This window comes from Castor canadensis, chromosome 9 (genome assembly GCF_047511655.1).
Source record: "Castor canadensis chromosome 9, mCasCan1.hap1v2, whole genome shotgun sequence".
Taxonomy (NCBI): domain Eukaryota; kingdom Metazoa; phylum Chordata; class Mammalia; order Rodentia; family Castoridae; genus Castor; species Castor canadensis.
Genome location: NC_133394.1, coordinates 36046804 through 36063782, shown reverse-complemented (window position 1 = coordinate 36063782; position 16979 = coordinate 36046804). Strand labels below are relative to the sequence as shown.

Sequence of the window (16979 nt, the reverse complement as noted above, 5' to 3'; positions counted from 1 at the left end):
CATTATATAGTGTTTTAATTCATGTGGAGTCAACTAAATCACTAGGTTAATTAACCAAATGGCATAGCAGTTGTTTTGCTTTGGTAACTTGACCCAGTGTGGTCGACACACATAATACTTTCAGATAAGGTCATGCTCATTTAGGAAAACATTCTTAGTCATTTCAGTAATTAATTGTCAAAGGCAGTTTTAGCCCTTCTCTTCAGCCTGATCTAAATTCCTCACTGCTGGGTAAGGCTTCTTTTGAGAAATGAGCATTAGATTAGAGTTGGTAAACAGAATCTAGAAACTGGAATGTTTGTTCTACATAGAAATACTATATATAGGAGCCTGAAAACCTATTCTTCCAACACATGAAAGGGTGAACACCAAATGTAGAAGGTGTTAATTACTTTAATCACTATAGAATATTTAATGAACAATCATGCTCTTTTAAATACATGAATATAGTACCTAGAATATTCAAGCAATTGTCTTAGTCCATTCCTGCTGCTATAACAAAATACCACAAGCTGGATAATTTATAAATATAGATATTTATTTCTCACAGTCTGAAGCTGAGAATTCCAAGATTATGGTGCTTGCAGATTCAGTGTCTGGTAAGGGCTTGCTCTCTGCATAATGGTACTTCATGTGGAGGAAGGAAGGAACACTGTGTCCTCTATGGCAGAAGGGTTAGAGCAAAAGAAACTAGACTGCCCCTTGCAAACTCTTTTATAAGAGCACTAATTCCATTTATGGGCGTGGAACACTCATTACTTACTTTCTTCTCAAAAGTTCCCACTTCTTAATCCTAATCCTATGAGTTGAGTGTCAACATCAGTTTTGGAGGAACATCTACACTGAAATGATAGTTAGCAATATATGCACATTTACCATAAGATTCCTGTATTAAATGTTTCACTATTCATATCACAGACAAGCATGAGGGCTAATCTTGATTATCAGTTTCATTAGATTGAGAATGTCTAGATTAATAAAGTACACCTCTGGGAGTGACTGTGAGGGCATTCCCAGAGATGATCAGATCATAAGAGCTCTGATCTAATGAATGGATTAATCTCTTGATGAATTCACAATACGATGGCATTATTGGGAGGTAGGGAAAAGTAGGTCACTGGGGACATGGCCTTGGGGGCTATATCTTGCCGTTCCCATTCTTCTATTCCCTCCCTAAGCTTCCTCTTACCATAATGTGAACTACTGTGCTCTACCAACCTTCCGGACACGATGGGCTGACGCTTCTGAAAACTAAAATAAATCCTTCCTCCTTTAAGTTGTTTATGTCACTGTTTTTGGCCCAGTTAGAAAAGTAATTAAAACAAGTAACCTAAGTAACCATGCATGATCTAATTGAATGGGGATAGCAGTAAGTATACTTTGGTTGACCTAAAGCCTTCTTGAAGGCAAATTGTTAACAGACTTGTTTTTGTTAGTTTGTTTGCTTGCTTACACAAATATGCACACACACACACATATAAAACTTTTCTTATTCTTGACCAGAGTGCAGTTTTCTCTCAGGTATGAAGGAAAAATAAAGAGACTGTTACTTTCAAGTTGCAGCTCTCTAATTTTGGTGGCACATGTCTCTGACACTAGAAAATGAAGTTCAAATTGACTAAGACAGTTTTTAAGGATGTGTGTCCATCTTGTGGGAAACTCTCAATGTTAGGTATCTAATGACAGTCGTGAATGGCCAATAGCCTTTGTACATCTTTTTAGAAAATACTTGACCTAGCAACCTACAAGCAAGTGTACAGTCACAGTAGACTTAACAACCAAATCTCTTGGATTAGGTAAGACCTCATTTTTCTCCTGAACTCGATATTTGAGCCAAAGAACTTTGATTAAATTCATGTCATTTCCTGAACTTATGAGATTTATAACATTTTTCCATTTGAAGCGGAATAAATTTTTTCTAATAATTTGTAGGTGGTATATCAGTCTAAATAATGTGATATCTTGACTGAAGGGCAGAAAAAAATCTGTTGCTTCCATGTAAAGGTACTTTTAGTGTTTATCTAAAAGAGACTTGGCCTTTAGTTCTCCTATGTAATTTACTAACATACAAAAACCTCTCAAACATCTCAATCTAACTAGAATTTTTAAAAAAGAAAGGTTCCTAAATTCTTAGAATCTTAAGGCATACCTGAATACCAAGTTACCATTTAGTCAGTTAAATAATTCAGAGAATATAAGCAATATTTGTCATACAACAAGTTATTGCATTTATTTTGCTGTCAATATTGTACAACCTAAGTGAATTAATGATGTGTTGTTTATAATAAACTCTATAACATTCTTCTGTGGTTTGCATAAGTGCCCCAAGAGGCCATTGTGTTAAAGGATTGGCTGCCAGTCTGTGGTGCTGTTGGGAGGTGGTAGAACCTTTGAGACACGGGGACTGGAGGAAGGAAGTTCATTTACGGAGGCCATGGCCTTTAAGGAGATACTGGAATTCCAAACCCTCCTTCCTTCCTCTCTCTCTTTTTTTTTGGCTTCCGGCCACCATGAGGTAAACAGGACTCCTTCATTACACAGTCCCTCCATTATGCACTATGTCCCCATAGACCCAAAGCTACAACCCAGTGACCATACACTGAAGCCTCTGAAACCACACAAAATAAACCTTTCCTTCTTTCAAGTTGATTATGCCAGGAATTTTATCATATAATGGAAAGCTGACTGATACACATTTGTAACAATGGGGAAGAGTAAAGCTGAAGATAATACAAAGTAGAAGGCAGAAATGTTGATATTTGCTTTTGGGCTATATTTTCAAGCTTACAATTAATATAGTATGTATAAGTGGGATTTTAAGAAAAATATTATAGCTGAAACTATAAAAATATAATGCAGTGATTTTGCAGAAATTACATAAAGTCAAATATATAGATTAAAAGGGATAAGGATATAGCTCAGTAGTAGAGTACTTGCCTAGTGTGCACAAGGCTCTGGAGTCAATCCCCAGCACTGCAAACAAACAAAAAACAACTCAGATATAAAGAACCATCTCATTTCACAGATTTTTATACAATTTTAGCGTCAGGCTTGGCTGATATTGTCTATGTTACTATTTAACTTCTGTAGGCCTTCGTGGTCTCATTTGTGTATTAAAGAAGTCGGACTTGATAGTTTCTAAAGGTGTTCCCAACTTTTATTATTCCATTAATCTGTGATCCTTTTTACTTGGAAACCAACTAGTTCCTCTGTATTTCCCCCCACTTTTAAATTTTTCTATCTCAGACATCCAGCATCTCAGATTATTTTTAATGGCTCCCTTGAATCTCCTCTGGAACCGAGGAAATAGTTTAGTATAAGGATTTTAAAAGATTTCCATGAACACAAGAAAAAATAATTAAGGCGTTTAACTAGCACTACCGAAAAAGAATGCATTTCACTTAAATTGATTTTGTGAATAATTGACACCTATTTTGTTGAATACCTTATTTTTGTTTGTGTAACATTCCCTTTAATGAGAATCTCTAAATTGTACTATATGTTTTCCTTTTTTAAAACTTTTTATTGGAAGGGCAGTACTGAAATTTGAACTCAAGGCTTTGCACTTGCTAGGCTGGAGCTCTACCACTTGAGCCTCTCCACCAGCTTCTCTCTCTCTCTCTCTCTCTCTCTCTCTCTCTCTCTCTCTCTATATATATATATATATATATATATATATATATATATATATATATATTCTTTTTTCTTTTTTGTGGTACTGGGGTTTGAACTCAGGGCCTACACCTTAAGCCACTCCACCAGCCTTTTTTGTGATGGGTTTTATCCAATATAGGGTCTCGCTGTTTGCCTGGGTTAACTTTGAACTGTTATCCTCCTGATCTCTGCCTCCTGAGTAGTTAGGATTATAGGCATGAGCCACCAGCGGTGTCTGAAGTGGTAGAGTATCTACTTAGCAAGCGTGAGGTCCTGAGTTCAAACCCCTGCCCCTCAAAAAGAAAAAGTTTCAGTTTAGTTGGTGGAATGGTTCAAATGGTAGAGTGCCTACCTAGCAAGCAGGAGAGAGGCCCTGAGTTCAAACCCCAGCACCATAAATAAGTAAATAAATAAATAATCTTTATATTTTAGTGCCTTTTAAAATGGCAAAATTTCCAACCCTCTTTTCTTTTCATTTTCTTGAAGATGAACAATCACCTTTCTAAACATCTGTAATTATACAGAAGATCTTTCATGTCTAATTCAAATGTGAGGTTTCTTACTGAAGATTTACTTGGTGGATAATGATGGAAACCCAACTTAAAGTGGCTTTATAAAAAGAGTTAATGGCTCATCTAATAGAAGAATAGTTGCTTCAGATATTCCAACAGGGTGGTTATTAATTTGTAGCTTTCTCATTCTCTCTTTTCCATATTGAGAATCTTCTGTCTTTGCCCAATAGTTTCAGTATATACCCTGAGCTCACTCACAGGTCAGGTGTGAGTCCTGTGCTCCTGTCTGAAACCATTAAAATGGCTGGGGGTCAGAGCTCACTCACTGATCAGGGCTGTTCTCATCTCTGGAGCTCTGGAGAGCATGGGAGCTAGAGAGGTAAGGATAAGTCTCATAGGAACCATATGATGGTTCCAGAGGATACGAGGATTCCAGAAAAGAAAGTAGCATTACCAAAATGGGGGTAAGGTATGCTTGGCAGGCCCAAACTACAGATGTTCCCTGTGGGAAGATATTCTTCATCCTTCAGAAGAAAGATTTGTCTTGGATGTCACAAGGTATTTATTCTCACATTCTCTGCTCTCAGACCATGATCTTTTCCATCTGTTCCTCTGTCATCTGTCAATCACGCTGCTCTGTTTACCTTTATCACAACAATCTTTTCCTGCACTTTAATTTATAGCATCTTATCTTGTAAGGGTTTGAAAACCAGATGAGTAAAGTCATTAAGAGCTTTAGAGAGGCCTTAAGATTATCTCTATTAGTATGGATTGTAAACATTCTACTAAGAATGTAATGGCATTTTTTATGGCCCTTCAAAGGTCACTTTTGTGCATTTGCTTTATTTTTTTCCTCAATTATCATTATAATTATCATTATAATTTCAAGATCCAATGACTATGAATAGTACATAGGATGAACACAATTACCTTCAGTAAAGCTCTCATATTTGTGATCTTTTCTAAATTTAAGTGGGTTTCTAAAGTGAGACAGATGGCTTAAATACTGTTGTAGAAATAGTAACACAGTAGAGAATAAACAGAACTGACCAGTTGTATGGGGTTTTTTGGACTTATTGCAGAGAGAAAAGGTAAAATAAAATACCAATCTTTTAATATATTCCTGATCTCCAATAAGTACTCTGACATCCATAATGATTAAGGGTGGATAGGAAACTTTTTGTAACAAAATATATATATATATAAAATGACCCAAGCATTGTATGCACATATGAATAATAAAACAATAAAAATTTAAAAAATATATATATATAAATTCCCACAGATAGTGTATGTTGCACAATGTGCCAAGTTTTTATTATGTTTCAAAGGACCAAGATAACATTAAGAAAGTACATTTTCAAAAGTTTCATTTTAACCAATAGTTTATGACTACTGCAAATAATCATTTGTACTTGATTACTATTTTAAAATGTTCTTAGAGGTTGCAGAGTTGGATGATTTTGAGAGTTTGATAAAAGTTGATTCTTTGATGCTGTGTAAGAATTTCTATGAATTCTATTTATGAGAAAGGTGAAGAAATGACAGTAGAAACTGTTACATCCACCTGATCAAGAAGGTGGCCTTGTAATCCTAGCACTAAGAGGCTGAGGCAGAAAGATCGTCAGTTCAAGGCAAGCCTGGGCTACATAGGAAGACCCTGTTATAGAACAAAACAAAACAGAAGTTGGCCTAGAAAGAAGGAGGCTAAAAAGTATGACCAAATGAATACAATGGAATTAAGTAGTAACTTCTTTAAGATGTGGGCGATCTTGTCATGCGTATTAGAAAAAGCAAAAAGATTCTTAGAGATCTACAATAATCAAGGAGGAAGAATACAAATGACAAACAATAACCAACACTATTGAATGCTTACCATGTGCACAGCTGGAACTATTACTCATAAAGAGGCTAAGTAATTTAGTATATGATGTAGTTGGATTCAGGTCCATCCAAGTGTGTTCAACTCTAGAACCAGCATATCTCATTACTTATTATGATACTAGGGGGTCATTCTATTCATGGTGAGGCCAAATGCCCTGGTTTGGGATATGATAATCTAATTCTATAACCTTACCTCTCTTTACTTTCAACCTCCCAATACAGACTCCAGCTGTTTTCCTCATCTCCCTGGCTTTCAAGTCTACACACTTTTAGGACCAGTGTTCTCTGAGCCCAACCTTTTCCTATCAAATGACTTTCTTTCTTTGCAGCCTAAATTCTGGAGTAAGTTTTTTGTTATTTATTTATTTATTTATTTAGAGATAATATCTCATTATGGTAGCCCAAGCTGGCCTCAAACTCTCCATCTTCCTGCCTCAGCCCCCCATCCCCTGTGCTGGGAGTACAAGACTGTACCACCACATGGAGTAAGTTTTTAAATTTAAACAATTATATGCACACACAGATATCATTATGCACACATATATTTCATATAGAATAAAAATCGAAGTGAAGATTTTAGAGATGCCACTCTGATTAACATTGTGCTTTTTTAAGGAAGCAAAATTGTGGTGGTGGTGATATAAGAGGATGAGGTTCTTTGAGATTTCAAATGCAAACATCATGGCACATTGTTAAACTGAGAAAATGGTTCCCTGAGGCAGGGGTCATATCTAATTCATCCTTATCTTTGTGGCCTAGCATGGTGCCTGGCACACATCAGGATCAGGTACTCCAATATGTGTTGAATCAGATTTTCCTTTCTCTCACATAATTTTCCCTTTGGTTCTGCCAAAGTTTGTAATTTATATCTCTATTATAATACTCATTATACTTCTTACATAAGGAAAAAAGAAAAGGCATAGAAAATAGGTATTTCTGTTTTCTAGGAATAGGTACAGAAGAAAGAAAAGTTGAATATTAGTGACTTAAACAATTATCTCAAATCTTGGTAGTCCAAGACTGATGCTGCAGATGTCCTCAGGGAACCAAGTTCTCCTGTTGTAATGATCCATTATCCTATTGATCTTTCAATACCATGGTTGACAGATGGCTGCTGTTCCTCTAGACATTGTATCTATATTCTAGGAAGGAGAAAGGGAAATGTTAGAGGACAAAGAGTACAACAAAATATGAGCTTCTCAAGGCCTCTCCAGGGACTCCCATCCCTGCATCATATGCAGAACTATGACACATAGCCATAGCAAGCTGCAAGTGGGTAGGAACTGGAATATTTGACTTCTTGTCCCCTACAGCATAGGAAACCAAGGGATAAGAGGTTGAAGTGGATGAGTATTGAATCAGCCTATAGTCTGCATTGCAAGTTTTTTAGTTTCTCAGTATAAATTTATTTTTCCTGGTGTATTGTAAGCCTATGGAGAATAAGGAAGGTGTTTCGTTAATCTGTAAATTGCCCACAATGACTAGCAAGAGACTACCAGGCACTTGTCACAGTGCATAAGATACTCTGGCTACTTGATCAATAGTGGTGCATTTTTAAACTTTAATTTAGAAATAAGAAACAGACTAGAATTCGTGACTCTTGGTTCTCTGAAAATGATGGAATGCAGAGATTTCCTTTTGGTGACTGATTCTTCATATCAACACAGAGCTTTCCTGCTTCACTGACCTGACCTAAGAGAGAGAACAATTCAGTAGTGATATTGCTCTGAATGTTTTGAAATGTAACTTAAAAAACAATGTGGGGAAAAATGAAAATGATTGGTCAACCAGAGCTTTTTTCAAGATCAGTGAAAAGGTTGATAAGAATGAAGATACTATATGGGAATCAAAGAAAAAAAATCAATTGAAAGTTAAGAATAATCTAATTTAAATGATTTAGCCAGTGAGAGTTCTCAGGGAAGAAATAAGGACAATGTACTCATTTGTTTACAAAGATTTTCACATTATTGCTATGTGTCTGTACTGTTTCTCTTTCAAAGCAGGTTTTCTTCCTCTTCCCTGTATCATCATCTTTGTAATTATAAATCATGGAGGATGAAGATAAAACAATTGAACATCAACATCCAAAACCCTCCACAGGGAAGAATCATACAACTTCTATGCAGCAAAAAACACAGGTAAAATCTCCATTCATATGCAGAAAATCCCAGACATATCTTAAAGAAACAGATTATGTATTTCCAAGTGAAACAGAATTGTGTTCTCCTACTTCTCTACTACTCAATTGACAATTCTCCCAGATGGACATGATCATGCATGCCTGTAATCCCAGCACTCAGAAGGCTGAAGCAGGAAGAACATGAGTTTCAGGGCTGCCTGGGCTACATAACAGGACCCTGTCTCAAACAAAACAAAAACAATAACAACAACAAAAAAAACCCCTCCATTTCTCCCCATTCTTAATCCCTGCAGTCATTTAGTCCAGGGTAGTTGTAACTATCAGTTTTCCTAACTCAGGTCATTATCAGCTGTCCCTACCTGAGGCTGGCAAAATGGAGAACCTCAGAGATGCTTTGTGTTCCTGGCTTAATCCCTGATATGAATTTGGTTTCTTCCCTCTTTTTATTTCTTAAGTTCAAGTACATTAATGAATGTGAATTGGTTTTCATCACAGATAGTTAACTTTTCCTGAACCACTTTACTATTTGTAACAACTTTTGCCCTAAATTATATCTTAATTATGCCAGTTTTTGAACCCAGTATTGCAGAACACAATGTATATTTTATGTAACTCGAGCATTTATAATTCTAAAAATTGTAATTTGGTGCCAAGTACTCTTAACATAGTTCTTGTTCTAAGCACAGTTGATTTGTTAGTAATAAAGTTGTATGTTTTCCTTATAAAATATTATCCTTGATTCCAGGAATAGCAATTTAATTTGTAATGTGATGAATCAGTAACTATAAAGATATGTAGAACATGTACAGTTTTAAGAATTTTTAAAAACTGTTTTAAATGCAGGAAGAGACAGTTATGAACCTCAAAGGTATAGATGGAAACGAACCAACAGAAGGAAGTAACCTGTTAAATAGCAGTGAAAAAAAGCTACAGGAAACACCAACAGAATCAAGTTGTTTGCAAAGACTGACACAAATCCTGGCTTGCCCTCCGCATGGTTTACTGGACAGAGTAATAACAAATGGTATGTATGTGGCAAGGATGTATATGGCAAGAAGATAAAAGATGAAGTTATAATTTCAAAATCATATGGTTTAAAAGATAAAAAGTTTACGTCTCTCTTACGTAAAAACTCCGAGGTGAATTCACAATGGCAGGTGGCTCCTTCTTCAACCCAAGGCTTCCAAAATTAAAGTGGTCACCACCAATCAAGTCAGCAAGAAGGGGAAAACAACAAAGATCAAGGAACTCTTCCTTTTCTTATCTAAATAACTTCATAGAATTCTTTAGCACTCCAATGAGAAAAATGTTTCCAAAATCTCTTGTAAACAGAAAAGCACGACATACCTGTTAGTTGTATTATTTTAAAGTAATGCAATTAACATCTGAGCAAATACAGGTCAATTTTTACTTCCAAATGAATCCCTTTGTTTTTATGAGTAAAGATCTTGGTTTATAATTCAACTTATTTCAGTACGGCTGCCATTAACTTTGTTGATTTTTTTTGGATGCTGGGGAATTTATCTCAGACTATTTTGAATATGTTACAGTTGGGATATACTTGACTTTTAGGAATGGATTTGATGTTTGGAGGCAGCCAAATATTATTATGCTATAAATTTGATGAATAAATTGATGTTCAGGTTTACTGATGCCATTTTTGTACATAAAGGAAGAATATGTGTATGTACATGTTAAGGAGTATACAATATAGTAGGAAAAAGAGAAGAGGTTTGAAAATTGTCTACAAAAGCAAATTTAAAGACAATTTCAAAATTCTTGTTGAAAAATGACATCATTATTATGGGATATACATTTACTGAAAAATGAGGTCTAACTTTTTTTTCAGATGGAGCCTCATTATATAGTCCAGAATGGCCTTGAATTTGAAATCCTCTTGCCTCAGCTTCCCAATCTTGGAATTACAGACATGTATCACCATGCTCAAACTTGGGGGTCAAATCTTGATGGCTGTATTTCAGTTGGGAGCGCTGAAAGACGTTTTCATTATTTTCATTTGAGACAATGAGAGCCAAGTACAGTATGTTATAGTTAGGCTCTGGTAATGTTTTTAATGAAATCAAGTAAGGTTTTGTACTAGTATGGAAGAAAATCTCAAACTTTATTTAGAACATGTAGAGAAAATCAGGTTCCAAAATAAGCACTAGTTGATGAGGCTACAGATCACTTAATACCTGTTTTGTTCTTTTTAATATTTTTTTTAACATTGACCATTCAAAATATGGCATATTTCTAGTCTAACAATTTATAATGAGACAGATACAGATTGCATAAGAAAAGGGTGGAAACGAATGATGTGATTTGAGAACCCCTTTTTTAAAAACTTTGTAATCATTGTTCTTAAAGCTGCCTGAAAAATGGGGCTTCCAGTAGATGAACACCTCATCCCTTGTTTTCCTGTACTACTTCTGAGGTTTATAGGAGTATGTTGTTCTATATTCCTTCCTGTGCCTATTTACTATTTATAAGCCTCTTCTTAAGAAGTAAATGTTGCATTCAAAAATATGATTTTCCAAAATCTTAAATGAGAAGTAAGTTATTAACTGATTTAAACATGGTTTAAAGAAACCATATAAATCTACGCTTGCCATGTATTTACAACTGTATTTTGGGTATGGGAAAGGAAAGGAGAGTTAAGATTTTTTTTAAAGTGATTTTAAAGTAGAAAAGTGAAAACTCTTAATTTTACCTTGCTAAATTTAGTACAAAGTTGAGTTTATGCTATAATAAGGTAGAATTCAGTAGCTGAAAAAACGTACTTACCCGTTGTTCCCCCAATAGTCTAGAAATTTCTGCCTGTGTACTTGATCGGAAAACACTGAAGGCCCCTTAGTTATTTTATTGCAATAACATCTTAAGCCTAGAAAATCTGGAACAATTGTGTGAGAGTGTAGAAGCAGGGAAATTGAATTTGGCCTCTAAAGTAAAAAAAAAAAAAAAAAAAATCACAACTCGTACAAGATTCTATGAACAAATCTATCACTTAAACCAATGAAAACATCCAAAAGAAATTCTTTAAGTCTTTTTCATGTACTTTGATCTACTGAAAAAAAAAAAAAAAACAGGTAATCATCAGACACCAAAAACAAAATATAAGTAGGAGTGGTAAATAAGCGGCTTTCTCCCTAGAGGTTTCTACCAAACACAAGTGAAATTGAGAATGATTTTGAGAATCCTGAGAACACAGGAAGCCAAGTGAGAGCTTGCCCAGGTTGGGTGACATGTAATAACAAGACATGATTCTGCTTCTCCCACATAAAACTACAAGCCAATTTGAGGGTGAATTTGAGGTAAAATTGGCCTGAAGATAAGGCCTGCAACTAAACTTGTTATTCTAAATATTGGTTGTAGACTGGCAAGAGGAGGTGTTTGCCTCTAAAAATGTATAAATTCATCCTAATTTGAGAGCCAGATTCACAGGAAAAAAAAAAAAACACCTCAATCTGAATGTGTATATAAGAGTGATCCTGCATTGTAAATTTGTAAGCACATGGTAGAAGCAAATTCAGATTCTATGTGGGAGAACTCACGTTAACCTAAGGCTCCCACAAACTGAACTCAAGGAAGAGCTTGGTGTTGCAAAAACAGAACTAATAAAAATCACAACAGGCCAAGGAAACCAAAAGTAGGTATTTCAAAAACGTGCATTACCAGGAAGTAGAATATAAAACATTTTATATATGTTATTTATTCAGAAATTAAAGAACAAAAAACAAATATGAGAACAAAATAAGTAGCTATTTTAATAATGAACAGACTTGAAAAAAGAATCAACTTGAACTCTGAGAAATTTAAAAATATAGTCCAGGAATTAAAATTAAAAACTCAATGGATAGATTAGGTAGCAGATAAAGTGAAAAGAAAATTGGTGAACTGACTATAAGAGATTACCTAAAATGTAGGACCCATGAAGATGGAAAATACAAAAACTAGGTTTAGCAACATGGAAACAGTGTGACTGTCTAATCTCAGTACAGAAAAAGAATATAGGGAGACTAGGAAAATATTTGAAAAAATAAAGAAAATTTTCCAGAATAGATTTAAAACAGTGTAAGTCCTAAGAAACAAAAAGCCACACCTAAACATTGTCTTCAAATTGCAGAAAACCAAAATAGAAGATTAAAGACAGCCAAAGGAAAAGAATTTGTTAAAAGAGCCAAAATTAGTGTTAAAAAAAAATGAAAGCCAGATATCTAAGGAACAATATTTTCAAGGAACTGAGGGAGAGCAAAAAAATAAACAAACAAGCAAACAAAAAAACCTCTCAACCTAGAGTCTGAAGTAAACCTGAGGTATGCCTAGACAAACTATCTTTTAAGAATAAGAATAAAGATAATTTCAGGTAATAAAATTAATAATTTAGTACTAAATAAATTCATGAGAAATGCTGCATGTTCTGATACAGGGTGTATGAAGTGGTACATAGAGAATTGTATCAATGTAATGTGGAATTTGCATTTTCGTGCATAATTTTGCTGTCATGTTGCTATTTTTCATGTCAAATAATATCAAGAGAAGGCAAAATGGATAGAAAACAAGGAAAAGAGCAAGTATACGCTTTCTTTTTTTTTTCATTTTTCTTTTATTATTCATATGTACATACAAGGCTTGGTTCATTTCTCCCCCCTGCCCCCACCCCCTCCCTTACCACCCACTCCACCCCCTCCCTCTCTCCCCCCCCAATACCCAGCAGAAACTATTTTGCCCTTATTTCTAATTTTGTTGTAAAGAGAGTATAAGCAATAATAGGAAGGAACAAGGGTTTTTGCTGGTTGAGATAAGGATAGCTATACAGGGCATTGACTCACATTGATTTCCTGTGCGTGGGTGTTACCTTCTAGGTTAATTCTTTTTGATCTCACCTTTTCTCTAGTACCTGTTCCCCTTTTCCTATTGGCCTCAGTTGATTTAAGGTATCTGCTTTAGTTTCTCTGCGTTAAGGGCAACAAATGCTAGCTAGTTTTTTAGGTGTCTTACCTATCCTCACCCCTCCCTTGTGTGCTCTCGCTTTTATCATGTGCTCAAAGTCCAATCCCCTTGTTGTGTTTGCCCTCGATCTAATGTCCACATATGAGGGAGAACATACAATTTTTGGTCTTTTGGGCCAGGCTAACCTCACTCAGAATGATGTTCTCCAATTCCATCCATTTACCAGCGAATGATAACATTTCGTTCTTCTTCATGGCTGCATAAAATTCCATTGTGAGTATACGCTTTCTTAACATTAATGATCAAGGCTTTCCTCACACCAGGATCCTTTAGAAGCTGAGCTTCCTGTTGAGTTGCCCTTCTTTTCAAGCAGTAAGTAGCTGGTGTAGGGACCTCAAGAATTCATAAACATTCCACATTAGGCTTCTAATGAAACTACTGCAGGTAGACAAAACAGCTGAAATTATACAGGTGAAGGAGCTGCCAACACTTTTCCCTCAGTTAAAAAAAATGTTTTTGATTGATGAAGAGGACTACCAATATGGATCAGATTTTAATGGAACTGCCCGTTAACAAAACCCATGCCTTTGAGAATCTACACCTTGAGTTAGGAAATGTGGCTTCAAGTTTAAGTTTGCAAAGAACATACTACCCATGTGGGATAATAATGTCAGTGTAGGTTTAACTATGCTAATACTTTTGTTAGGATTGTTTGTTGGGGTAGGGGGTTGAACTTAAGGCTTCAATGCTTGCTAGGCAAGTGTTCTACTACCTGAGATATGCCTCCAGCCCAAGTCTTGAGTTTGTAGTGGTCTGTCCCAATTTTGTTTTTCCTATGAGCCTTTGTATTTTTAGCATACAGTTTTGTAAAACACAGGTTTCAAACTGGAAACCCATTTCACCCTAATAGCAATGTGTTTACTAAACACAGTGAGATAATTGTCCCAGATAAAAATCTGAGATGCAGTAATGAATGGTGATTTTAAAGAAAGGTAAGCAGGCAGGTGCTGGTGGCTCATGCCTATAATCCTACCTACTCAGGAGGCAGAGATCAGGAGGATTGTGGTTCAAAGCCAGCCAGGACAAATAGTTCTTGAGACCCTATCTAGAAAACTCTTCACACAAAAGGGTTGGGGGAGTGCCTCAAGGTGTAGGCCCTGAATTCAAACCTCAGCACAGCAAAAAAAAAAGGTAAACATACGAGTAATTCTTAACAAACATTAACTGTAGAAAAGAATTAATGATTATGCTTAATTCAAGGTAGAACTAAATACTGGAGCATGATTAAAGTTCAAGTGTTCTCATATGCCTACGAAGACAGTAAAGACATCAATTGTTCCTCTTTATAATATTAACTGCTGATATATTTGTGATAAAATTATAAAGATAAATAAGGGAATGGTAAAAAGAAGTAGTGCCTCCTTCTATCAGCGTGGAAGAAGACGGGGACTGGGATTGGGGAAGGCCACATAGGTGGATTGAAAGGTGCTGGTAACATCCTGTTTCTTAAAATGGTTGGTAATTGCCCAGATTTCCATTACTGGTAGTCTTTATCAGTTACGCATGGTTACAAATGTTTGCATATGCGTTCAATGTTTACATTGAAAATTACTGTAGATTATATAAAAATTTGCATATGACAAATTCAAAAACTAGAAACTAGTTTTCATGGTTTATTTCAGTTACCATGGTTGTTCTTCTGTGGGCTGTGGTTTGGTCAATTACTGGCAGTGAATGTCTTCCTGGAGGAAACCTATTTGGAATTATACTGCTGTTCTATTTGGCTGTCACTGGAGGTAAACTTTTCGGCCTCATTAAGTTGCCAACATTGCCTCCACTGCCTCCTCTTCTTGGTAAGTACTGAATGCTTCCTGTTTTCTTCAAAATATATCATATTTTTAAAATAGTAGTTTGGAAAGCTTTGGGAAATAAAGAAATAAAATATTTATGTATTTGCTGTTCTAGAGCCAAAAGCCAATTGTTAAATTTTCAGTTTTATGAATCAGTTGTTAAGTGTAGTGACTTTGAAAAATTGAACTATATGAACTTACAACTAGATAGCTTAATTAAAGAATAGATGCAAGCCAAATTGATCACTTCCTTCACCAAAAAAGTCCTAGATACCATAAACAGCTTCAGCAAAGTAGCAGGATACAAAGTCAATCTACCAAAATCAGTAGTCTTTCTATACACCAACAATGAACAGACTGAGAAAAAATATAGGAAAATAATTCTATTTACAATAGCCTCAAAAAAATAAAATAAAGAATAAACTTAACAAAGGACGTGAAGGACCTCTGTAAGGAAAACTATAAACCATGGAAGAAAGAAATCAACGACAACTACAGAAGGTAGAAAAATCTCCCATGCTCATAGATTGGTAGAATCAATATTGTGAAAATGGCTATATTAACAAAAGCAATCTACATGTTCAATACAGCCCTCATCAAAATTCCAATGACACTCATCACAGAGATTGAAAAATTACAGTTCATCTAGAAGCAAGAGCACCGCAAATATCTAAGGCAATAGTGGGCAAAAAAGAGCAACACTGGAGTTATCACAATACCCAACTTCAAACTATACTACAGTACAGCCATAGCAATAAAAACAGCATGGTACTGCTACAAAAACAGATATGAAAACCAGTAGAACAGAATAGAAGACCCAGATATGAATCCATGCAGCAATACCTGCCTGACTTTTGACAAAGGTGCTAAAAACATCCAATGGAGAAAAGACAGCTTTTTCAACAAATGTTGCTGGAAAAATTGGATATTTGTATGCAGAAAACTGAAACTAGATCCATGTCTTTCACCTTGTACAAGTATCAAGTCAAAATAGATTAAATACCTTAGTATAAGACCTGAAACTTTGAAGCTAGTTCAGGAAAGAGTAAGGAGTACATTGAAATTAATAGACATAGGCAATGACTTCCTAAATAGAACTCAATTGACTCAGCAACAAAGAGAAAGGATTGACAAATGAGATTACATGAAATTAAAAAGCTTCCGTACAACAAGAGGAATGGTCTCTAAATCCAAGAGGCTGCCCACAGAATGAGAGAAAATCTTTGCCAGCTATATATCAGACAAGGAATTGATAACCAGATTATACAAGGAGCTCAAAAATCTAACTCCCAAAAAACTAATGACCCAATGAAGAAATGAGCAAATGAACTGAACAAAGCTTTTTCACTGAAAGAAATCCAAATAGCTAAAAAAAACACTTGAAGAAATGCTGAACATCCCTGGCCATAAGGAAATGCAAATCAAAACCACACTAAGATTCTACCTCCCTCCTGTTAGAATGGCTACTATCAAGAAGATGTGGGGGAAAAGGAGCCCTCATACACTGCTGGTGGAAATGTAAATTAGTACAAGCACTATGGAAAAACACTGTGGAGCCACCTCAAAAATCTAAAAATAGAACTGCCATATGATCCAGCAATTCCACTGCTAGAGATATACCTGAAGGAATGTAAGTCAGGTTACAATAAAGGCACGTGCACACCCATGTGTTTTGCAGTACTAGTCACAATAGCTAAGCTATGGAAACAGCCTAGCTGCCCTACTACTGTTAAATGGATTTAAAAAATGTGGTATTTATTTACAATCAAATTTTATTCAGCCACAAAGTATGAAATTTTATTGCTTGCGGGTAAATAGATGGAACTGCAGAACATCATCTTAAATGAAGTTAGCCAGGTTCAGAAGGCCAAAAGTCACATGTTCTTTCTCATATGTGGACTATATTCCTAATACAAATACAGTAATATTATGAAAAACTGGTCACACTAAGAGGAGGTCACATATGAGAGGAGGAGGGTAAAAGAAGAA

The 16979-nt window shown here is 35.5% G+C and overlaps 1 protein-coding gene across 2 annotated transcripts in view; it reads left to right on the top strand.

Annotated features, from left to right (window-relative positions):
- Positions 1-16979, top strand: part of LOC109697671 (sodium/hydrogen exchanger 9B2) — a 47189-nt gene that overhangs the window by 5318 nt on the left and 24892 nt on the right. The window contains exons 2-4 of one of the 2 annotated variants that reach the window (XM_074041463.1): positions 8054-8188; positions 9034-9214; positions 14823-14993. In XM_074041463.1, coding sequence (XP_073897564.1) covers positions 8099-8188; positions 9034-9214; positions 14823-14993 — 442 coding nt within the window. In that variant the 5' untranslated portion in view covers positions 8054-8098. Of the gene's footprint in view, positions 1-8050; positions 8189-9033; positions 9215-14822; positions 14994-16979 lie in introns of both variants that reach the window. The other variant, XM_074041464.1, reaches the window with a different exon arrangement.